The following is a 25,810-nucleotide window of genomic DNA, read 5'->3' as shown; positions in this document are numbered from 1 at the left end:
GCAGCTGGAGTACTGTGTGCAGTTTTGGGCGCCGCACCTGCGCAAAGATATTTTGGCCTTGGAGGGAGTGCAGAGGAGGTTTACTAGGCTGATACCGGAGTTGCGGGGGTTGAGCTATGAGGAGAGGCTGAATAAACTGGGCTTGTACTCGTTAGAGTTTAGAAGAATGAGGGGAGATCTCATTGAGACGTATAAGATGATGAATGGGATGGATAGGATAGAGGTGGAAAGACTCTTCCCGCTCAAAAAAGACAGTAGGACTAGGGGGCACAGCCTCAAGATAAAAGGGGGGCGGTTTAGAACGGAGTTGAGGAGGAACTTCTTCACTCAAAGGGTGGTGAATCTCTGGAATTCTCTGCCCGTTGAAGTGGTGGAGGCTGCCTCACTAAATATTTTTAAGACGCGGGTTGATGGGTTTTTGATAGGAGAGGGGATTAAGGGTTATGGGGAGAGGGCGGGAAGGTGGAACTGAGCAGCGACAGATCAGCCATGATCTTATTGAATGGCGGGGCAGGCTCAAAGGGCTGGATGGCCTACTCCTGCTCCTATTTCTTATGTTCTTATGTTCCCAGGAGACACAGTACCATTCAGTCCCAAGTACAGATACAATCACAGTTCAGGAAATTATCACACAAACCGCTCCCTCTTACCTGGCAGAATATCCCACCCCCAGTGGTTTGTGCTGAGTTTTCCTCGGGTCTTGCGTGTTCAGTTCGGATTTCTGGTTAGCCCTGGACTTCCTGTTTCGCCGTCTCTGCTGAGAGTTCTCCTCTCCTGTTCCATCTTCTCCTTTGCTCCAGTCCATTTTGCCCTTAAATGGGATGTCCACCAGTCCCTTGCACCTTGCCAACATCTGCCTCCAGCTGGATTCACGTTCGGATGAGGTACCATCTTCAAGTGGTGCGGAACTGAATCCCAGCAGGTGAAAGAACAGAGCCACAGATATCTGGGCATCTTGTGCAGCATACCTTACCTGACAGCACAAAACAGAATGTAAAATTCAGATACAGACTTAAAACATTAACTAAAGCCTGCCAAAACTTACAAGTTGCTATGAATACATTTCTTGCATGTAACAAGGAGGGGAGGTGATGGCCTAGTGGTATTATCGCTAGAGCATTAATCCAGAAAGTCAGCTAATATTCTGGGGGCCTGGGTTTGAATCCCGCCACGGCAGATGGTGGAACCTGAATTCGATTTTAAAAATCTGAAATTAAGAATCTACTGATGACCATGAAACGATTGTTGATTGTTGGGGAAAAATCCATCTGGTTCACTAATGTCCTTTAGGGAAGGAAATCTGCCATCCTTACCTGGTCTGGCCTATATGTGACTCCGGAGCCACAGCAATGTGGTTGACTCTCAACTGCCCTCCAAGGGCAAGTAGTGATGGGCAATAAATGCTGGCCAGCCAGCGACACCCAGATCCCATAAATTAATTCAAAAAAAGGAATTGGCAGAATTGAACACAGGCATAGGTGGCCATTTAGCCCCTCGGGCCTATTTGTCACCCATTCAGGTTATGGTTGATCTGTGACTTAACCTTCATAGAATCCCTACATTGCAAAAGGAGGCTATTCAGCCATCGAGCCTGCACCAACAACATTCCCCCCCCGGTGATATCTCCGTAACCCCACATATTTACCCTGTTAATTCCTCTAACACTAAGGGACAATTTAGCAAGGCCAATCAACCTAACCTGCACATCTCTGAACTATGGGAAGAAATTGGAGCACCTGGAGGAAACCTATGCAGAAACAGGAAGAACGTGCAAACGCCACACAGTCACCTGAGGCTGGAATCGAATCCAGGACCTTGGCGTTGCGAGGCAGCAGTGCTGCCCACTGTGTCGCAACTTTGCGCCGCATTCCTTCACACCTTCAGTTAAGAGAAACCAATGAATTCCAGATGTAGAATTTAATATTAACCCAGCATCAGCTGCGATTTTCAGGAGTTCCAAACCTCTACCACTCTTAGTACGTAAAAAATATTTCCTAACAACTCAGCTATATCCTCTAGACCTAGATTTATTAACTAGCTTAAATAGTTGACAACTCAATCAATTCTCTGTAATACCTTGAAAACATGATCTTATTGAATGGCGGGGCAGGCTTGAAGGGCTAGGTGGCCTACTCCTGCTCCTATTTCTTATGTTCTTATTCCAAGGAATGGGTCTCAAATTTGTGTAATCTTTCCCCATAATTTAACCCTTGAAACCCTGATATGATTTTAGTACATTTATGCTGCACTCCCGAACACATTCAGTAATCCAGGGTTGTCTGAACAGGGCCGTGTAGCATGACTTCTAATACCTTACAATCCAACACTATAAAGGACAGCATTCCATTAGCTCCTTAAATTATTTTTTAGATGCGTCCATATCATTTTAGCGACCTCTGTAACTGGACCTCTGCTGTGTCGTGCTTTTCATTATTTGGAACATACTCCGGCCTATCTTTCTTAGAGTCAAAATGGGTGACTCCACATTTGCTTGCACTGAAATCCACTCACCACAGTTTTGTCCACAACTTATATTTATATCATATATTCATATCATACATTTAATGTGATTAAACAACCCCAAGCACTACACAGGAGCACTGCAAAACAAAATATGACACCGAGCGACAAAAGGAGATACGAGGTTAGGTGACCAAAAACTTGCATAAAGAGACAGAATTTGCGGGCTGAATTAAAGGTGTAAAGCAAGGTTAGAGAGGCAGACAAATGCCGGGAGGGGATTCCAGAGATTAGGACCTAGGCAGTTGGAAACATGGTAGAGCGGTTAAAGTCGGGGATATACCAGAGGCCAAAATTAGATGAGCACTGATAGCCGGGAGGGTTTGAGGGAACTGGAACAGATTACAGAGGGGCGAGGTCATGGAGGGATTTGAAAACAAGGCTGAGAATGTTAAAATCAATACGTTGATTGGGAGTCAATACAAGTCAGTGAATACAGGAGTAATAGGGGAACAGTTACTTAGTGTGACCTTAAGACACAATCAGCAAAGTTTTAGATGACCTCAAGTTTAGAGAGAATGTGGGAAACAAGTCAGGACAGTGTTGGAATAATCAAGTTCAAAGTTACCAAAGACATAAATGAGGGTTTCAGCAGCAGATGAACAGTGAAATTGGATGCAAGGGAGGTAGAAAGAATGCTTTTATTTTCCAATTACAGTTAATTTGCTTATGTTGATTTTGATAAGCATCTATGCCTAATTTAATATAGCTTCTTTAGGATACCTCACATGCTGACCTCTTCCATCATAAGTACCAACTCAACATAAGTCACAGAATCCTCACTATGCAGAAGGAGTCCATGTGGCCCATCAAGTCTGCACCAACAACAATCCCATCCAGGCCCTATCCCCTTAACCCCACATATTTACCCTGCTAATCCCCTGAAACCAAGGGGCAATTTAGCATGGCCAATCAACCCAACCTGCACATCTTTGGAGTGTGGGAGGAAACCCACGCATACTGACTCAAGTGCTATGCACAAGACCCAGACTGTCACGGCATTGCAGTATTTAAGGGAGTTCTGCACTGTCAGAAGTGTCATTTTTCTGATGAGACATTAAACAAATGTCCCATCTCCAATATCAGATGGACCTAAAAGGCCCCATGACAATCCATTAAGGTAGAGCAGGAGAGTTCATCGTAACCTGGACAGCTGCTTATGGGAGTTGCTGCGGACAAATTAGCTTCCGTGTTTCCTACATTACCACAGTGTCTACAGAACACTTAGCCCTACATTTATTGAAATCTTAGTGACAGTAAAATGGTTCAGTTAGTAAATGTGTGCTCAACAAGGTAACCTGACACTCAATTTAAAAACATAAGTTCAAAATAACTATTTGATGTTACTGCTGTACCAAATTAATTCTGTACCCTGATCACAGTGGTGCTTACATTTTTATACTGTGTTTATCATTTTGGATTAAGTATTTGACAGCCAAAGGAAACATTAGGACAAGTGACAAGAGGAGTTTTGAGAAGTGTCTCTGATGAAGCGAAAGGGATCGAGAGGTAGAGAGGTTCAGGAAGGGAATTCCAGACTTCAGGGTGTGGGCAGCTGAGGACACAGTCTGGACTGCACGGGAAGCCGTGGGACCGGTGCAGAGGCCAGAATTCGAGGAATGCAAATACCTTTAAGGTCTGTAATGCAGGAAGAAGTTGCAGAAATAGTGAAGGATAAGATTTCGGAGGGGTTGAAACACACATCATTGCCAGAAGGGAAGCAAGTGTAGGTCAGTGAGAACAAGGGATGGCGGATTTAGCTCAATCTTTAGTTCAGCTGAAGATTACAGAGACGGGCTAGGAGAGCATTTGAAGAGTCAAGGCTGGAGGCAGCAAATGGACCAATGCAGGCACGGTGACAGGTAATCTTATGGAGATGGAAGCTGTGATCGGGAATCACCACTATCTGAGTCTCATTCCAAAAGCCCAAAGGAAATCAAATGTGAAGGAAGTGACTTCCTCTCTCAAAAGAAAATAGGGAATAATGTGCTTTCAAATAAATTGATGGACAGTCCTTTAACAAGAGTACCTGCTCGCTGGCCAACTCTTCTGCCTCCCAGTTGCTGCATCGCAGGTGGAGGGATTTGTCAAGGGTAAAATGCAAGATGTCTTGAGCCAAGGACTTCAGGCTGAGGGAGCTGGTAAAATTATTCTTCTTGCTGTAGAAAGAAAAGATGACCAGGGCTCAAAGCAGGAAGTCATAAAAATCATGCTTAAAATGTCACAATCACAAAACAATGGCAAGTAAACTCTGTAGAGCAAATTATAGCAGAGCAACATGTATCCCTTAATACCGTACAGTAATAGGTTCATAATAAAATCTGAATGTGGAATACATCTGAACACTTGAAATTGGAATCTAGAGAAAGCTAAGTGAAATAATTCTAGCCCCCATTGCTCAAAATTTTAACACATCTTACTGAAACTATAATGGTTTAAACATTAGTCATTTCATCACACAGAATTCCAACATGAACAACACTTACACTCATAGTGAACAAAATTCCAATGGACCCTAAATTTGCCCTAATTCACTCTCATTATACTGGATTCCAACTAACCAAATCTTATTCACTCCAATCTCATTTATAACTCCCACACACAGGAACACATGTTTCATTGAAAACTCATTGCTAGTAACTGCAGGGCCTCTTGACTTTATTTAGGAAGTGATTCTGTGATAGGCAGTTTTAATGTTCAGGGTGTCACACCGAGATACACATAATAGTCACTATTTTACAGCAAAAGTAAAATCATCTTGCAACTGTGCAACAAAACATCTAATGTTTTATTAAATATTTTTCTATCATTTTCTCTCCTCAGAAACTGACACTGCTCATGCCAAAAGTGCACAAAATTTAAAGAGATGTGCTTTGATTAAATTTATATGTTGAATTCTCTGTAGCATCTTTTAATGCCTTCATTCATTTGTCCACTTGAAATCTTCAGCCTCTCACAAAAGCCTGGGTTACAACTTGATCCTTCTATCCAGAGCTCAACTCTGGGAGCTACATTTAAATTGTGTTGCCTGAGTAGCTCACTTCCAGACTCCCCAAAGCCTATCCACCATAAGTAAGGAATAAGTCAGGACTGTGATGGAATACTCCCCACTTGCTTGGATGGGTGCAGCTCGAGAAGCTTGACACCATCCATACAAAGCAGCCCGCTTGATGGACATCACATCTACAAACATCCACTCCCCCAATGTTCAATAGCAACAGTGTGTACTATCCACAGGATGCACAGCAGCAATTCACCAAAAGTCCTTAGATAGCACTTTCCAAACCCATGACCACTTCCACCTAGAAGGGCAAGGGCAGCAGATGAATGGGAGCACCACCACCTGCAAGTTCCCTTCCAAGCCACTCACCATCCTGACTTGGAAATATATCGCTGTTCCTTAGCAGTCACTGGGTCAAAATCCTGGAATTCTCTCCCAAGCAGCATTGTGGATGAACCCACAGCACATGGGCTGTGCCATTTCAAGAAGGCAGCTCACCACCACCTTCTCAAGTGCAACTAGGGATGCGCAATAAATGCTGACTAGCCAGCAACAACCCATGTCCCACGAATGAATAATAAAAAAAAGAATTTGTAACATATACCAAAATCTCCGATGCATCAGTAACACTCAGTTGTACTGAGGAATGGCTCTCAAGTTCCTGGCAACTTCTACCCAGTGACTTTCATTCAAATAATTTTGAGACCTAAACAGACAAGCAACGCTTGCAAAAATTACAGATTTTTCTTTCAAGAAGGGACGATGAAAATAAATGATTGGATTTGGAATATGCAGCTATTGTAACTTCTGTTTTGTCTTCTATGAAAAGTGAAGTAAACCAAAGGATTTTCCTCTCTTAAAAATAATACAATGTTAGCAAGTGTGAGGTTATCCACTTTGGCAGGAATAATAGTAGGAGGGACTACTATTTAAAGGGTGAAAAGCTGCAGCATGCTACGGTGCAGAGGGACCTGGGGGTCCTTGTGCATGAGTCGCAAAAACCCAGCCTACAGGTACAGCAGGTGATCAGGAAGGCAAATGGGATGCTGGCCTTCATAGCGAGGGGGATTGAATATAAAAGTAGGGAGGTCTTGCTGCAACTGTACAGGGCACTGGTGAGGCCGCATCTGGAGTACTGTGTGCAGTTTTGGTCGCCGCACTTGCGCAAGGATGTTTTGGCCTTGGAGGGAGCGCAGAGGAGGTTCACTAGGCTGATACCGGAGTTGAGGGGGTTGAGCTATGAGGAGAGGCTGGATAGACTGGGCTTGTACTCGTTGGAGTTTAGAAGGATGAAGGGGGATCTTATAGAGACGCATAAGATGATGAAGGGGATGGATAGGGTAGAGGTAGAGAGACTCTTCCCGCTCAGAAAGGACAGCAAGACTAGAGGGCACAGCCTCAAGATAAGGGGGGAGCAGTTTAGAACGGAGTTGAGGAGGAATTTCTTCACTCAAAGGGTGGTGAATCTCTGGAATTCTCTGCCCGTTGAAGTGGTTGAGGCTACCTCGCTAAATATATTTAAGACACGGGTAGATAGGTTTTTGGTAGGCAAGGGGATTAAGGGTTATGGGGAGAAAGCGGGAAAGTGGAACTGAGCCACTTCAGATCAGCCATGATCTTATTGAATGGCGGGGCAGGCTTGAGGGGCTAGATGGCCTACTCCTGCTCCTAGTTCTTATGTTCTTAATTACATTTTCAAAGGAAGTTACAGCTTGTGCCAGCCAATGTTTTTTTATTTCAGTTTTGCAAACAAAAAATATCAATTCTAATGCTACAATTTCTAACACTATAGAGAACTGGAAGGAGAAGGTTCAAGAGAAAAACAAAGGGGACAATTTTACCATTGCATTGCATCTGTTTTCTGCAGCAACCAGTGGGGGGAGGACAGTGGGTCCATGATTGGTGGGAGAGTTCCCACGATCAGTCTGGATGCGGGGGGGGGGGGGGGGGGGAGAGTGGTCAGCAGGGACTGTATTTCGGGCCATAGGCCCCTGCAATTGTCGAGGGCAGGGGGAGGGGAGATGTTTGAGGCTGCCTGCACTAGCAGAGGCTTGACAGCTCTCTCTTTTCTTTCAGTCCCCTGCTACTGCTAATGTGCAGGTGCATACAGAGGCCTGCACATGCACACTACCTCCTTCTGCAGGCTTTCGGGCACAAATAAGCCCCGTCCACAGGCATCTGCAGTGAGCAACAGACTCCCTCAGAATTTTGCAGGCAGAATGCATATGAGGGGGCCTGAAAACACGCCCAAAAGGATCTGAAACTGTCCCAATTTCAAGTCTGCCCAGCACTTGGACAAAACATGCTAAAAACATCCTCAAAGAGTTTCCTTATTCCAATTTAACTTCATAAAAAAAGGTTGAAGTTTGAAAAAAAATGACAGTTCTTTGAATGGAACAGACAGAAAGGGACGTCAAGGTAACCTCCCCCAGCCTCGGGGGAAATGAGTTAAAGTGGAGAATTTATATGGATGATTATCAGTGAGCAAGACGTGATGGGGGAGGATACAGGTTTGAATGGAAAGTTCAAGGGAAAGCACCGGGAGAGAGATAAGTTTAACAGTCTGGTGGAAGGGGTAAAGCAGTGGTTCCCAACCAATGTAAGGTGGAGGCTGCCCAAGTGAACCGTGAAAAAAAATTCAAAATGATTAATAATTCATGTAATCAAACTAAAACTGTGTGACAATATTGTGCTTTAATAAATGTATTTTAGTGATGTTTCTGTGCAGGATGTTTCTAGCAGTCCCTATCATTTTATCAGTGCAATTCTGTCTATAATTGGTATCTTTTAATATTGCAGCAGCATAATTGATCTTAATTGCTACAATGTTTGTTTCAATCTGGACTAATGCTGTTCTGTTTGTGTTCCCCTGGGATTTTGCAGAGGAGGGTTTGATTAGGTTCATGGACAGGTAAGGTCATATGACTGGCTGAAGCTTGGCTGACACAAAGAATTCAAGGTTCAATGCTGCTTGGAGTTCAGAAAGAGAGAAAACAGTACCCCAAGTCTGTAGATTGGGAACTGCCAGAGACTAGGTTTACTTCTCTGAGGGTTTTGCTGTTTGAAGATGTATCGTTCTCTAGAAACTGCTGTCTGAATCTCTATACAGAAGTGTTAAAAGGCTGGAAGTCTAGTTGTTTTTTGTGCTAACTAATTCTGAAGAAGGTGGATGTCCATGGGAACTTGTTTTAAACTGGAACAATAGAGATAGCTAGCTGTTAAGAATTATAGCTTGTCATGTTTAAGTATTTTAATAGATAAAAGTTATACTAATTCTTTTTGTTATATTCAAACCGTGTTCTTAAATAAAGTTTATTTTGATAAAAACTTCCTCGTGGGTCAACTGCATTATACCTGGACTGAAACATCACATGTTGACTCTACGGCCAAAATCATAAGTTGGGGACTAGGCTGACATCATAATACATGTGGAGTTTCTGATCTGGTCCCTAACAGCTTTGTTTTCAGCTCGTGGTCAGCATCTCCAAAACCTGATGAACTTCAGGCTTCCTGCACATGCACCAGCTATGAAAGAGCCACACGTGGTTTAGATTTTTTATGTTGGTCAGGCCTATGCACATGACCAATGGGATTTGGAGCTGAAGACAAAGACCCCATACACCTTCACAAAAAGCAAAAACTCAAAGAGGGTGCAAAATTCCTGGCAGAAGCAAGAGAAAGAGGTTAAAAATCAGGTATATGCTTTTCTGAAAATCACAACCATGCCAATAACCAGCCTGAACGAATATGCCACTACAGTAACGGACTTCATTAGTAAATGTGTAAGAAGACTGTGTGACAAAGAAGTAAATCCGTGTGTCCCCCAACCAGAAACCATGGTTGAATAGGGATACCCACTGCTTGCTGAAGTTCAGGTCTGAGGAGTTCAAGTCAGATGACACTGACTTATACAAGAAAGCCAGATATGATCCGAGGAGGTTCATCAAAAATGCCAAAAGGCAGTACTGGACCAAGCTAGAGTCCCAGACTAGCCACACTGACCCCTGTCGACGATGGCAAGGCATAACATGCTACAAGATGAAGGCATGTAAAATCACTGCCTCCAATGCATGCCTCTGTGATGAGCTCAAAGCATTCTACGCCCGTTTTAAGCAAGAGGTCAGCGAAAGCACGCCCTCCACCCTGGAAAAACCTGTATCTGGTCACTGTTGCAAATGTCACAGCAGCTTTCTTGTAGATCAATCCACAGAAAGCAACTGGCCCGAAGGGGTACCCAGACATGCACTCAGATCCCGCATGGATCAGCTGACAGAAGTATTCACAGACATCTTCAACCTCTCTTCACAATAATCTGAGGTCCCTATCTGTTTCAAGAAGACGACCATCATCCTGGTACATAAGAAAACCCAAGCAGCGTACCTTTATGACTATCGGCCAGTGGCTCTGACATCCATCATTATGAAGTGCTTCGAAAGGTTAGCTATGGCACAAATCAATTTCAGCCTCCTGGACTACCTGGATCCACTACAGTTTGCCTATTGCCACAACAGGTCCACAGCTGACGCCATTTCCCCGGCCCTACACTCAACCCTGGGACACCTGGATAACTAGAACACCCAACTCATATTTACTGACTACAGCTCAGCCTTCAACACTATTATTCCCATGAAGCTCATCTCCAAACTCTGTGGCCTGGACCTCAGCACCTCCCTCTGCGACTGGATGCTGAACTTCCTAAATTACAGAACACAATTAGTAAGGATAGACAATAACATCATCACAGCCTCAATACCGATGCCCCACAAGGACGTGTTTTCAGCCCCCTACTATACTCATATACCTATGACTGTGGGGCTAAATTCCCCTCCAAATCGATTTTCAAATTTGCTGACGACACCGCTGTAGTGGTTCGGATCTCAATGATGAGACAGGCTACAGGAATGGGTGAGAATCTAGTGAGCTGGTGCAGCAACAATAATCTCTCCCTCATTGTCAACAAAATGAAGGAGATTGTCATTGACTTCAGGAAGCGTAAAGAAGAACATGCCCCCGTCTACATCAAGGGGGACATAGCAGAAAGGGTCAAGAGTTTCAAGTGTTTAGGTGTCCAGATCACCAACAACTTGCCCGGGTCCCCCATGTCAACACTATAGTTAAAAAAGCTCACCAACGCCTCTACTTTTTCAGAAGATAAGGAAATTTGGCACGTCAGCTACGATTTTCACTAACTTTTACAGATGCACCATAAAAAGCATTCTTTCTAGTTGTATCACAGCTTGGTACGGCTCCTGCTCTGTGCAAGACTGCAAGGAACTACAAACAGTTGTGAATGTAGCCCAATCCGTCACACAAACCAGTCTCGCATCCATTGACTCTGTCTACACTTCCCGCTGCCTCGGAAAAGCAGCCAGTATAATTAAGAACGCCAAGCACCCCGGACATTCTTTCTTCCACCTTCTTCCTTCGGGAAAAAGATACAAAAGTCCGAGGTCACGTACCAAGCAACTCAAAAACAGCTTCTTCCCTGCTGCTGTAGACTTTTGAATGGAGTTACCTTACGTTAAATTGATCTTACTCTATACCCTAGCTATGACTGTAACACTACATTCTGCACTGTCTCCTTTCTTTCTCTATGACTGGATATTTTTGTCTGTACTGTGCGCAAGAAACAATACTTTTCACTGTATGGTAATACATGTGACAATAATAAATCAAATGAAAAATAAAAACTGGTATCTATAGTTATGTTTAGCTAATGCCTCGATATAAGATTAGCATTACGTTGAGACTTCTGACCTGCACTTCAGCTTTCTTCTCTTTTTAAATTATGTTACCCTTTTCTCTCATAGTTCATTTTTCTACCCAAGGCAATAGAACATAAGAATTAGGAACAGGAACAGGCCATCTGGTCCCTCGAGCCTGCTCTGCCATTCAATAAGATCATGGCTGACTTTTTTGTGGACTCAGTGCCACTTACCCACTCGCTCACCATAACCCATAATTTCTTTATTATTCAAAAATTTATCTATCTTTGCCTTAAAAACATTCAATGAGGTAGCCTCAACTGCTTCATTGGGCAGGGAATTCCACAGATTCAACAACCCTTTGGGTGAAGATGTTCCCCCGCAACTCAGTCCTAAATCTGCTCCCCCTTATTTTGAGGCCATGCCCCCTAGTTCTAGTTTCACCTGCCAGTGGAAACAACCTTCCTGCTTCTATCTTACAATGTTCTCAAAATATTAAAACAAAAGCAAAAATACTGCAGATATTGAAAATTTGACACAAGAAGAAAAAATGCTGAAAACTCAGATAATCAGGCAGCATCTATGGAGAGAAACAGTCAACATTCATGTTGATTACTGTTTCAAAATATTACAGTGAGTATGAACTGGATAGATTTGTGAACAATGTTTTAAAGGAAATAAGGTTCCCTCTTATACAGTTTTTGTCCTGTTTCCATTTTTTTCAAATCAATGGACCTAGTTCTGCTATAGCTGGAACTGAAGCTATGAGTGCTCAGCATTATTATGGCGGAAATTAGATTTTTGGCATCCACAGTACAACACGGAAACCCATATTTTCCAGTCCTCTCCAGATTTTCCACCAACATTGCTGTTTTCTCCGGCTGCAAAAGTGGGCTGAAAATCACCCCAAAGAAATATTTTGCCAGAGGGCAGTTCAGAGAAAATGGGAGGAGTGCCTCCAACTGTTTTTGTAGTACAGAGTTGTGCTGTGACATATAAAAGGGTAACCAATGGGGCAAAGGACGTATTGAGGCCTTGGAGGAAGTACAGTAGTGGGAATAATAATCCTTTACGATCTGCTTTGGAGCCAAATGAAAGATAAGGATGTCCAAATAAAGGGAGAAAACTGAAGTGAAGTAAGCTCCTGGTCTATTCCTTATTCGCCCATTAAGGGGGGAAGGTACTAAATACATCCTATTCATAACCAAACTGAACATAGCATGCTTCAAGAGCCCAATAACATTTGTATAAAATATTCATTCCTGTTTACACAAGTTGGTAAATGGTAATGAAATTGAACTATGCCCCATAAGATTTACAAATTGATTGTTTTCAGCTACGTTTATAGAAATTCTGATTCATGCATTAAAAATTATTGGCGAAACATGCCTTGCATTTTCAGCAGCGCCAGAGTGCTACTGCAGACTCAAACACTTTCACAATGTAAGGTCTGTGAGGACAGCATTTAATTATGATGGGTCCATGTGAATTATCTTCTCTTCAAAGGCCCTGTCCTTTACGATCTGCTTTGGAGCCAAATGAAAGATAAGGATGTCCAAATCTAGCAAAAGCTTTAAAGCAAACTCAGGGAACTGAGCAACTAGGTAGCACAGAAATTCAAATTCAATCAAACTCAAACTAAACCTCGATCAAATGCTCCGCGCTACTGGGGAGGCAGTGGCCTTGTGGTACTATCACTAGAGTATTAATCCAGAAACTCAGTTAACGTTCTTGGGACCCTGGGTTTGAATCTCGCTATGGCAAATGGAAAGTGAATTCAATAAAAAATATCTGGAATTAAGAATCTACTGATGACCAAGAAACCATTGTTGGAAAAATCCATTTGGTTCACTAATTTCCTTTAGGGAAGGAAATCTGCCATCTTTGGCCTACATGTGCCTCCCGAGCCTTAGCAAGGCTCGGGAGGCACATGTAGGCTTATTCTTAACTGCCCTCTGAAATAGCCAAGCACACTACTCAGTTCAAGGCAACTGGGCACGGACAATAAATGCTGACCCAGCCAATGACACCCATGTTCCATGAATCAACAAAAAAGGTTGCGTAAACCAAACACTGCAGTTTGTTTTAAACTGTAGCTGCTGAAAAGAGGTAGATGGATGGATTAAAGGGCCTACAGCAACACTGATTGCTGGAGGTCATTATGGATCATGTGAATGCCAAATGAAGTGGGGGTACACAAAGAAACACTTATAAAGGAGCAAATGACAAAACGACTGGCAGTTTCAAAGCATGATCCCCTTTTCTCCAAATGTTTAGGATAATACCTTCCTTTTGCATATGATGCCTTGTTAGATGTTCAGACAATTAACATTCTTGATACTACCTTACTGAACATCTTCTTGAACTGATCTAGAGTTGCAATAGCCCTCGAGAGAGAGACGGAGAGAGAAAGAGCCACTTCATTCCAACTTTTAACATCCAACTGATCATTAAGTGGCTTGAAGTTATTGTTTTTGTTCTGTCATTACAAACTTCATTTCCTTACCCTTTTCCTAGCAACTGTCTCAAGCTCAACCTAGGTGCTGTAGCTGACATAAAGATCATCTCCTTCAACTTCTATAACAGCCCCAACTCTACTGCCTCAGTTCAACTGCTGATGAAGCCCCAGCCATGCATTATTACATTCAACTGGATAATTCTGATGGACTCATGGTATGTTTCTTATCTTCCACCCTATATAAACTTAAGTTCATCCAAAGCTCTACTGCCCATATCCTAACTCATACCAAGCCCTGCTCAGCAATTACCTCAATGTTAACACTGTGTGTTATGGGGAAAGAGCAGAGTTAGCACTGTGTGTTACTGGGGATGAGCAGTGTTAGCACTGTGTGTTATTGGGATTGAGCTGTGTTAGTGCTGTGCGTTACTGGGGATGAGCAGTGTTAGTGCTGTCTGTTATTGGGGATGAGCAGTGTTAGCGCTGTGTGTTATTGGGGATGGGCAGTATTAGCGCTGTGTGTTATTGGGGATGAGCGGTGTTAGCAGTGTGTGTTATTGGGGATGAACAGTGTCAGCACTGTGATACTGGGGATGAGCAGTGTTCGTGCTGTGTGTTATTGGAGATAAGCAGTGTTAGCGCTGTGTGTTATTGGGGATGAGCTGTGTTAGCACTGTGTGTTAGTGGAGATGAGCAGTGTTAGCAGTATGTGTTATTGGGGATGAGCAATATTAACACTGTGTATTTGGGGATGAGCAGTGAGAGCAACATGTGTTAATGGGGATGCACAGCATTAGCATTGTATGATATTGGGGATAAGCAGAGTTAGCGCTGTGGGTTATTGGGGATAAGCAGTGTTAGCATTGTGCGTTATGATGTGGGATTAACCTGTGTATTGAAAAGCTGGCATCATGTTAGTGACATGGGACATTTGCCTTTTGCATTATCAAAGATGTGAGGTGTGTTATCACCCTGTTGTCAGGAAGGTGTGGAGGATTAGCAGCACATATTGCTGGGGATATGAGGAGGCTTATGACTGAGGGAACTTCAGCTAGCATCCATGTTACCTTTGCACCAGGCTTGAGGTGAAGCTCTTGTAAGCCTGTATGTATTTTCCCATATTTTGGTTCGTGTCAATATGTGGCACCAGAGCCTGTAAGAGGTAATTGACCTGACGACTATATAGCTGACCTCAGCAAACTGCAGAAGGAACTTTGATCTTGGAACAAAAGGACATTTCTAAATCATGTAGCATCATCAAACAAAGACCCATCAAGCAAGGCAATTGGAGGGAGTATGCAATGATCAGATCACACAAACATCAGAGGGAATTAAACTTGAAGCCAGTAAAGCAAAGGCCAACGGACCCACTGTCTCTGCACAATGTCTGTGAGCTTCCTGCATCTTTGCTAAGGTATATTGTCTGATACACGTTGTTCCTCAGTCTTTTCATCACCTTCGGAGTCTATCATTGCTCTGCTGAAACTATGCATGTTTGGACTTTGTGGCTGGATCAATCATCCCCAGGACTGCAAGGTCACATAGCACATGAAGGGGGAAAAAGTACTGAAGGAATGGCTGGTATTAATACTGTTCTGAAGTTGGCGTTTGTAAAATTGTCTGTTAAAAGATGTTTTATTAAAATGCAAATTACAGATACAGTGCCCAAAATGAAACGTTTGTATCAGAAGGCTAAGCAGCAGGGTTACCAAGGCAACAGGCTTTCGTTTTTTAAATTTCAGCCAATCAAATTTAAATCAGATACTTAGATACCAAGGATCTATTAAATTTAAATTTTATGGTGTTGGCAAACTAGGACCAATCATATTGTAGAGAATATTGATGTCATCACACGTACAGAAAGAGACAAAAACAAAGAGCAACTGCCATCTGCCACGGCTTACAGCTATTAGCTCAAAGCCTCTTCTCAATAGCGAAGGTACCAAAGAAAGCATAAGTTCCTCACAGAAAAATCAACAGAGAAAGCCCAGAATATTCCAGAAGAGACAAAACCTGGTTGTAATTTAGAGAGTGACTAAAATTCTATTTTTTTGTTTATAAGTGGGAATTGTATTTGTTGGAACAGCATTCCATTAGAATCGTGTTTTATTTGGTTTGTTAATAGTTTGTTAATTTGTTCACTGTTAGTTAGATAAATAAGTTGTTACTTGTTGATTTTAGAGAATGTGTCAGGGAGTTATTTTGATTTAACCATTAAAAGTTGCTGAAGGGCAGATCATAAGAACGTAAGAACATAAGAAATAGGAGCAGGAGTAGGCCATCCAGCCCTTCGAGCCTGCCCCGCCATTCAATAAGATCATGGCTGATCTGTCTTGGCTCAGTTCCACTTTCCTGCCCTCTCCCCATAACCTTTAATCCCCTCTCCTATCAAAAACCCATCAACCCGCGTCTTAAAAATATTTAGCGAGGCAGCCTCCACCACTTCAACGGGCAGAGAATTCCAGAGATTCACCACCCTTTGAGTGAAGAAGTTCCTCCTCAACTCCGTTCTAAACCGCCCCCCTTTTATCTTGAGGCTGTGCCCCCTAGTCCTACTGTCTTTTTTTGAGCGGGAAGAGTCTTTCCACCTCTATCCTATCCATCCCATTCATCATCTTATACGTCTCAATGAGATCTCCCCTCATTCTTCTAAACTCTAATGAGTACAAGCCCAGTTTATTCAGCCTCTCCTCATAGCTCAACCCCCTCAACTCCGGTATCAGCCTAGTAAACCTCCTCTGCACTCCCTCCAAGGCCAAAATATCTTTGCGCAGGTGCGGCGCCCAAAACTGCACACAGTACTCTAGCTGCGGCCTCACCAATGATCGTAACTCACTCACGTTTTACAGATTATAGGGCGAGGTTAGGTGTTAGTTCTCAGATGGGGCATCGACCTCTGCTTCATAACAATACCCAAATAGTGAGGTCATGATGGACAATAATCTTCTCATTGGATGTCAGCTCAGTACTGACATTCTCAAGTGAGTCAGAAGATTGTGTGTTCAGTCCCAATCCATAGATTTGAGCATATAATCCAAGCTGACATTTAGTGTTGTGCTGAGGGAGGTGCCATCATTCAGATGAGGTGTTAAACCAGGACATCATCTGCCCCCTCAGGTGTACATAAAATAAATCCCATGGCACAATTTTAAAGAGGAGCAGGGGGATTCTCCTCAATGCCCTGGCCATTGTTCACTGCTAAATCAGCAGCACTGAGATGGATTACTAAGTCATTTAGTTGAGTGTTGTTTGTCAGACCTTCCAGAATGCAAATTCGCTGTTGGATTGCCTACATTACAACAGACACTACACTTCAAAGCACTTTAGCTGTAAAGCATTTTGGCAGTCCTGAGCTTGTGGAAGATGCTTTTTGATCTTTATTTTGTTTTTTACTCCTTTCCCAGCAGTAACCCTGTGCCCTACTTTGTTCAATAACCTTAAAACCGCCTAAAATCAATAATTAGCCATTCACTAAATTATTTATGCATAATTTAGATACTGAAGGGCAAAGAAAATGTGATTTGTCAAGCAACTTCCTCAAACAGATATCCTATGTAAGTAAAAAAACACTTGCATTCCTACAGAACTTTTCACAATCTCTGCATCTCCCAAAATGCTTTACAGCAAACAGTGTGTTTTTCAAGTGTAGTCATTGTGTAAGGCAAGAAACATGGAAAGCAGTTTCCACAAACAGAAATGTGATATGACAAGATAATTGGTTTTTGACCATGTTTATTGAGGGCTAAATATCAACCAGGACACTGCTTTTCAAGTTGTCCCATCAGGTCTTTTACATCTATCTTTGATAGTCTCCCATCCAATGATATTGTTTACACTTCCTGCTGCCTTGGAAAAGCAACTAGCATAATTAAGGACCCCACGCACCCGGGACATTCTCTCTTCCACCTTCTTCCTTCGGGAAAAAGATACAAAAGTTTGAGGTCACATACCAACCGACTCAAGAACAGCTTCTTCCCTGCTGCCATCAGAGTTTTGGATGGACCTTCCTTGCATTAAGTTGATCTTTGTCTACACCCCTGCTATGACAGTAACACTACATTCTGCACTCTCTCCTTTCCTTATCTATGAACGGTATGACTTGTCTATATAGCACTTAAGAAACAATACTTTTCACAGTAAACTAATACACGTGACAATAATAAATCAAACGACTCAAAAGGTTAACTCTGTTTCTCTCACTGATAATCTTGTCATATCATATTTCTGTTTGTGGGAGCTTGCTGTGTGGAAACTGCTTTCCACATTTCTTGCCTTACACCAATGACTACACTTGAAAAACACTGTTTGCAGTAAAACATTTTAGGATATGCAGAGATTGTGAAAGGTTCTACAGATGCTGCCAGAGCCGTGGCATTTTTCTAACATTTTCTGTTTTTATTTCAGCTTTCCAGGATCCATAGTACTTTGCTTTGATTTTAAATGATAGTAATGATGTTGCTTGGGGGATAATGTTGGGGGAGGACACTGGAATTAACTCCCATGTTGTTCCAACTAGAGCTCTAGATTCTTTTAGATCCATTTGAGGGGGGGCGGATAGCACCTGTCTTAAAGACAGCATTCCTTCAGGATTGCACCTGAACGTCAGTCTGGGTTATGTGCTCCAGGTTCTAGAGTGGACTAATGACCTGATTCAAAGATGAAAATGCCACAACTGAGTTTTAGCATGGAAGTAACCAGCCATTGGGTTGGATATTGGGTGAAGATCTAGAAGTCACAGTCTGTAAAACAAGCTTCTCTGTATATCTTACAATGACATATGAATCAAATCATTTCCTTTTCACAACATAATTTTGATTTCATCTCGACAATAAAAACCCTGCTCGAGATGTTGTGAGATTTCCCATTGGCTGGGGGAATGTTGCTGTTGGATTAATAATACAAATTTATGTTCATAATAAATCCCACCTTAAATAATTAATTCCACTGTCCAAGGAGCATAATGAACTGTACATACAGACCATAAATATTTTATATCATTATTTTGATATGCAGGATTTCAATAAAGCATGCAGTGTGAAGGGGCACTAAACAGCTGAGCTCCAACAGTCTGCGGGACCAAAACAAGTGAAATGCTACAACCAATCTGAGAGTTACCAACTGCTGAGGTACAAAATGTGGCACAGATAAAGTTGGGGTAGAAAGAGAAAGTTAATGTGCAAATGAGAGGAATAAGAGTCAAGTGGACTACTAGGCCAATGACTCACCCTCTAAGCATTGGGCATGACTTGCCCAAGGAGACAGACATCATTTGAAAAGATAAGGCTGCGGAGGTCTTCAAAATTCTGAAAGGATTGCTTGGGTAGCAGATGTTGTCCCTCATAGGGTAGACCAAAACTAGAGGCCAGAAATATATACAGTCACTAACGAAGCTAAGAAGCAATTCAGGACATCCTCTTTAATCAAAGAATGGCTATTTGGAATTTGCCACCACATGGGGCTCAAAACACATGGGGAGGGGTGGGGGCAGCAGAAACATTTGCCCTCAGAAGCTTCAAAATAGTCCACGGGGAACAAAAACTGAAGCAAAAACATAAGATGCTGAGACTTTTTTCCCTGCAGCGTAGGAGGACAAGGGGTGACCTTATGAGGTTTATAAAATCATGAGGGACATAGATAAGGTGATCGTCTTTTCCCCAGGGTAGGAGAGTCCAAAACTAGAGGGCATAGGTTTAAGATGAAAGGGGAAAGATTTAAAAGTGGCCCAAGGGCAGCTTTTCACACAGAGCGTGCATGTAAGGATTCAGCTGCCAGAGGAGGTGGTAAAGGTGGGTACAATTACAACATTTAAAAGACATTGGGACAGGTACATGGTCGGGAAAGGTTAAGTGAGATAGGCACTAGTTCAGTTTAGGAAACTTGGTTGCCATGGACGTGTTGGTACAAATGGCCTGTGTCTGTGCTGTATATCCACATGACTAATATCACCCTCATACAGGTATCCCCTGTTTAAAGTGCATTATAATAGCACTTTTTGTTTTAAACACTGTTCCTGTTCATAGACCAGGAACTGCACTGTAACTGCACATGCTCAGTATAGTCTTCAAACAAACCCTGCCACTTTGCTCATCACCGCCATCCCAACCATCCAGTCGCTGGCGCTCCAAATCCACTCCCACCTACTGAATCTCACAACCCTCAACCGGGAGGAGGGTAGTGAGGCCCCGCCAGCGGGAGGAGGGTAGTGAGGCCCCGCCAGCGGGAGGAGGGTAGTGAGGCCCCGCCAGCGGGAGGAGGGTAGTGAGGCCCCGCCAGCGGGAGGAGGGTAGTGAGGCCCCGCCAGCGGGAGGAGGGTAGTGAGGCCCCGCCAGCGGGAGGAGGGTAGTGAGGCCCCGCCAGCGGGAGGAGGGTAGTGAGGCCCCGCCAGCGGGAGGAGGGTAGTGAGGCCCCGCCAGCGGGAGGAGAGTAGTGAGGCCCCGCCAGCGGGAGGAGGGTAGTGAGGCACGCAAACGGGACCTCACGGCCCTCACTACCACATGTGGGGCCTCACTACCCCCCTCCCACCCATGGGGCCTCACTATCCTCCTCCCATCCATGATGCCTCACTACCCAACTCCCCCTCGCCGGGCCTCACTACCCTCCTCCCGCTCGAGGGGCCTCACTACCCTCCTCCCACTCGCAGAGCCTCACTACCCTCCTCCTCCTACTTGCGGGGCCTCACTACCCTCTTCCTCCTGCTCCTGGTGCCTGACTACTGTCCTCCTGCTCACAGGACCTCACTACCCTCCTCTTGCTCGCGGGTCCTCACTAGCCTCGTGCAGGATCTCCCAAGCCCACTCCTGACCCCATCCCACCCGCCAGCCCTCCCAGTTACCTTACTGAATGCCAGAGCATGTTTGAGGGGCTGAACAGCCTATTCTCACTCCCATTTCTTATGAAAGGCAATCACTGTAAGCAAGTACATTAAAAATTGTCACAATTAGGAAGCAGCTGCAGCATTGGCTGGAAGGGAAAGTTGCTGAGAGAGGACTTTGCCAGCAGCGAAACAAAATTAAAAAATAAATTTCAAGTGAAAGGAAGAGACATACCATAAACAGAAACCAAACAGCAGCAACAGAGAGCTAACCTCCCATTTACTTCAGCATTGCATTACTAAGCTTGTAAGCATGTCCTTTGTAAAATGTGCATTTTGTCAATAAAGCTAATCACTACTAAGGTTGAAGCTTCAGTAATCTCTGGGTTACCCTAAAACAGCAAAGATAGAATTAAGAAATCCTACACTAGGATGAAAACGGACCAACATGGCCTTAGAAAGAGGGAGGAGAAAAAAAACCCTACAATTCTACAGAAAACAATTGGCAGAGAAGGAGACTATTCAGTGCCTGGAGTCTAATCGGCCGTTGAACGAGACAATGGCTGATCTGTCTCTCAACTCCATCTTGATGAACAAAAACAAAGCAATTTTAGCTTTGAAAATTTCAGTTGAGCTCCAGAAGCTTTTTGGTGACAGTTCCAGATTTTCTATTACATTTTGTGACAAAGTGTTTCCTGCATGTCCTCATTTTAAGGTCATCCCGCACCCCCACCCCCCCCACCTTGTTCTGGACTCTCCCACCAAAGATATTAGACATTATGTCTCTATGTACCCCATCAACACCTTAATTACAGAATTCCTTCATCTTCCACTCACTACCGAATATAATCTTTGCAATCTAGCCTTATAATTCAAACCATCACAAACCTCAGGCGCATGACCAAGTATCTCACATCCAAGCAGCCCCTGACTGTAATGCAGTGGTCTCGGAGCAGCTTGCAGCCATCCTCAAAGGCATCAACACCAACTTTCAGAACACTACCATTCCCCATCAGGTCGATTAAAGTCTTCGGCAACAACCGACCAGCCTTGGTCATGTGTGTCACGCGGACGAGGAGGCACAGACCACTGTAAGAGGCAATCTGAAGGAGAGACACAGGGTTTGGCTTCCCCTTGATAGAAATCTGGAAAATAATTTCAAGACAGGAGGAAAAGAAAATGTCACCGCTGCTGGCATTAAACCAAAAGTTTCAAACTTCCAGAGAAGAAAATACAGTTTAAAAACTAACCAACTAAATCCAGCTTGCAGGATGGGCCAAAGGGCCTTTTCTGCACTCTATGCCCTTCAAATCTTTCTGGAGTATGAGATGCTTTAATGGGCAGCACGGTGGCACAGAGGTTAGCACTGCTGCTTCACAGCATCAGGGACCCAGGTTCAATTCCTAGCTTGGGTCACTGTCTGCATAGAGCCTGAACTTTCTCCCCGTGTCTGCATGGGTTTCCTCCGGGTGCTCCCGTTTCCTCCCACAGTCCAAAGATGTACGGGTTAGGTGCACTGGCCATACTAAATTGCCCCTCAGTGTCAGGGGGAATAGCTACAGTAAATGCATGGGGTTATGGGGATAGGGCCTGAGTGGGATTATGGTCGGTGCAGACTTGATGGGCCGAATGGCCTCCTTCTGCATTGTATGATTCTATCATAGTAACTTGCATTTATACATTGCTTTCAATGGCACTTTACAAGAGCATTATCAAACAAAATTTGGCACCTACTCACAAGATAAAAGCCTTATCAAATAGTTGGGCTTTAAGGAATGCGCTGATCACAACTGTTATAACAGAGGAGGCCATTTGGCCCATCATGTTTGCACCAGCTCTCCAATGAGCATTCTGACTTAGTACCATGCCCCTGCCTTTTCCCCCATATCACTGCACATTGTTTCAAATCAAGTTCTTACCTAATCAGAGAAAGAGAGAAAGTTGAAGAGGATTAAAGAGGGAATTCCAGAACTTAAGGGCAAGGCAGACTCTATCAATAATGATGCATAGTAAATCGATGATGTGCAAGAAGAGTTGGGGAACACAGGGATTGCAGAGAGTTGCTGAACAGGAGTTTAACGTTTATTTATTGGTGTCACAAGTAGGCTTACATTAACATGGCAATGAAGTTACTGTGAAAATCCCCTAATCACTACCCTCTGGCACCTGTTCGGTATGATGTGGAGATGCTGGCATTGGACTGGGGTAAACAGTAAGAAGTCTGACAACACCAGGTTTAAGTCCAACCGATTTATTTGATAGTAAACTCACAAGCTTTTGAGGTTTCCCTCTTCGTCTTTCACCTGACGAAGAGGGAAACCTCGAAAGCTTGTGAGTTTACGATCAAATAAATCGGTTGGACTTAAACCTGTTAGGTACACAGAGGGAGAATTTAGCATGGCCAATGCACCAAACCAGCACGTTTTTGGGATTATGGAAGGAAACCAGAGCACCTGGAGGAAACCCACACAGACACAGGGAGAACATGCAGGCTCTGCACAGACAGTAACCCAAGCCGGGAATCAAACTCGTGTCCCTGGCGCTGTGAAGCAGCAGTACTAACCACTGAGCCACCCCTCCAAAGATTTCAGAGAAAAGCATGGGTTGGGCCACAAGGAGTTTTTTTTTAAGACTAAGTTCTTAGCAGACTGGAAGCTAATGGAGGTCAGCAAGCATTGGGTCAGTGGATGAACCAGACTTGATATAAGCTAGGATATGGACAGTAGTACTTTGAATCAACTGAAAAGAGGGTGATAGATGGGAGGCTGATGAAGGCAGCATTGGAATATTTGAGTCAAGAGGGAATAAAGGCATGAATCGGGGATTCTGAAAATAAGGGATGAATACAACTTTTCTTTTGCTCAAGTGTCCTGCCCCCAAGTTTTCTAGCTGCTCACTCCAATCACTATGAATATCTGTGCAGTGCTCTGATCCCACAGGCAGTGCCTGAGGTACTGCCCCGATTACCCACCCCACAACATCCTGCATTTAGTAGATGCCAGCTAATGGGTAGTTTGGTTGTGTCAGACTGACAGATGAATGGCCTTAGGCTGGGGTGACACAGTTGAGGCTTCCCCTTGCTGGCTAAGGACCATTTCACTTCATCCAGGGGTCTTTCATGATCAGAATCCACAACAAGGAACATTGTGGAGAAAGCATGGGATTTAGCACATGACATAGTTGAGGTAAACAGCATGGATGCCTCTGAGGGGGAAACTAGATAAACACTTAAAGGACAATGGAATAGAGATGAAATGAAGTAAGGTAGGAGGAAGTTCTTGGGGCGCATAAAATAGTTGGGCCGAGTGATCTATTTCTGAGTAGTACTCCTACACTGCAAAACAAGGCTATTTGGCCCATCAAGTCTGCCTCAACTCTACAAACGAGCATCTTACCCAGGCCCACATCACCATCTTATCCCCATAAATCCATGCATTTACCATGGCCAATCCATCTAACCCAAACATCTTTCGGACTCTGGGAGGAAACCCATGCAGACATGGGGAGAACATGCAAACTCCACACAAGACAGCCACTCAAGGTCGGAATTGAACCCAGGTCCCTGCACCATGCCACACGTCTGAGAAATTCTTATAAATACTCAGCTCAGGGTCAAATAGGATGCCACAGTTATGATCAGCCTCAGATATTGACCAAGGAGAGAGGTGGAATCAGTAGCTATGAGTTTACGGAGGAGGGGACCAAAACAAATGTTTTTGCCCTTTCCAGTAGTTACTTGGAGGCTACCTCTGCTCATCCAGTTTTGATGTTAGTCAAGCAGCACGGAAAACCAGTGCACATGCATACATCATCAATCATGGGCATCACAGTCTAAGAATCAGGAGCACTATATCCGAGGAGCTGAGGAAGTTCTCTTTTCTAAAGGCAGAGTGCTCTGAAAAAACTCAGCTACCCATAGTTTAAATTCAGCTGCTTTACAATCCATTTCTAGTGAACTTTTCCACAATATTGCCATCGGTGTTCAGGAGAACGGACCATGAACAGCTATTCCGCTTGATCAGTGGGCAGCACTTTCACCTCTGGGTGAGGAGGCTGGGGCTCACTCGAGAGTCTTCAGCACAAAAAGCCATCATTGATCTGGAATTGTCCTATTAAGACATGAAACCAGAGCCCTGCTGTTCTCAGATGAACATGAAAGATTCTCTGGCACTATTTCAAAGGCAGCCAGGGAATTCTCCCTCCTGCCCTGGCCAATATTTATGCTTCAATCATAAAAGAAAACATAGTTAATTAGGTGATTATCCATTGTTATTTGTGGAAGCTTTTGTGTAATTAACTACTTTGTTTCCTGCCTTACATCTGGGACTTCCAAGCAAACACTTCAATTGTTGTAAACCATTTGGTGACATCCTGAAGCCATTAAAGAGGTTACATAAATCTATATATTTCACTCAATACTGAGAGAGCTGGATTAACATCAGTAGAGGTACAGTCAGTAACACAGGGTGCTGGGGAGAGGGGTTACTGAGTGACAGTGTGAGGGAGCTGGATTAACATCAGTAGAGATACAGTCAGTAACACAGGGTGCTGGGGGAGAGGGGTTACTGCGTGACAGTGTGAGGGAGCTGGATTATCAGTAGAGATACAGTAACACAGGATACTGGGGAAAGGGGTTACTGACTGATAGTGTGAGGGTGGTGGATTATCATCAGTAGCAATACAGTCAGTAACAGAGGGTGCTGGGGGGAGAGGGTTTACTGAGTAACACTGTGAGGGAGTTGGATTAACATCAGAAGAGCTACAGTCAGTATCATAGGGTGCTGGGGGAGAGGGGTTACTGAGTGACAGTGTGAGGGAGTTGGATTAACAGCAGTAGAGGTACAGTCAGTAACACAGGGTGCTGTGAGGAGAGGGATTACTGAGGTACTGTTTGAGGGAGCTGGATATATAATCTCTCAATTCTGCTACCTTGGTAACACAGTGGCTGGCACTGCTGCCTCACAGCACCAAGGGCCCGTGTTCAATTCCTGGCTTGGGTCACTATCTGTGTGGAATCTGCACATTCTCCCCGTATCTGCATGGGTTTCCTCCAGATGCTCCGGTTTCCTCCCACAGTCCAAAAGACATGCTGGTTAGGTTCTTTGGCCATGCTGAATTCTCCCTCAGCGTACCTGAACAGGTGCTGGAGTGTGGCGACAAGAGGATTTTCACAGTAACTTCATTGCAGTGTTAATGTAAACCTTCTTGTGACACTAATAAATAAACTTTAAACTTTCCGTGCTACTAAGGTTTGTTTCTCTTCCCACACAGAAAAAACAGAGCAAAAGATTTTGACAGATATTATAAACGATACT

The 25,810-nt window shown here is 43.8% G+C and overlaps 1 protein-coding gene across 1 annotated transcript in view; it reads right to left on the bottom strand.

The window, feature by feature from the left end:
• The window catches only part of exd2 (exonuclease 3'-5' domain containing 2), a 40,719-nt gene that overhangs the window by 10,415 nt on the left and 4,494 nt on the right, over nt 1-25,810 (bottom strand). Inside the window, exons 3-5 of the mRNA XM_080203031.1 lie at nt 21,384-21,640; nt 4,550-4,679; nt 651-973 (exon numbers count right to left, since the gene is read on the bottom strand). Of these exons, the coding sequence (XP_080059157.1) occupies nt 651-973; nt 4,550-4,679; nt 21,384-21,640 (710 nt within the window). The remainder of the gene's footprint in view (nt 1-650; nt 974-4,549; nt 4,680-21,383; nt 21,641-25,810) is intronic.

Source organism: Carcharhinus amblyrhynchos, chromosome 14, assembly GCF_965287045.1.
Source record: "Carcharhinus amblyrhynchos chromosome 14, sCarAmb.v2.hapA, whole genome shotgun sequence".
NCBI classification, from domain to species: Eukaryota; Metazoa; Chordata; class Chondrichthyes; order Carcharhiniformes; family Carcharhinidae; genus Carcharhinus; species Carcharhinus amblyrhynchos.
The sequence above is the reverse complement of the archived record's forward strand: the minus strand, read 5'-3'. Positions and strand labels throughout refer to the sequence as shown.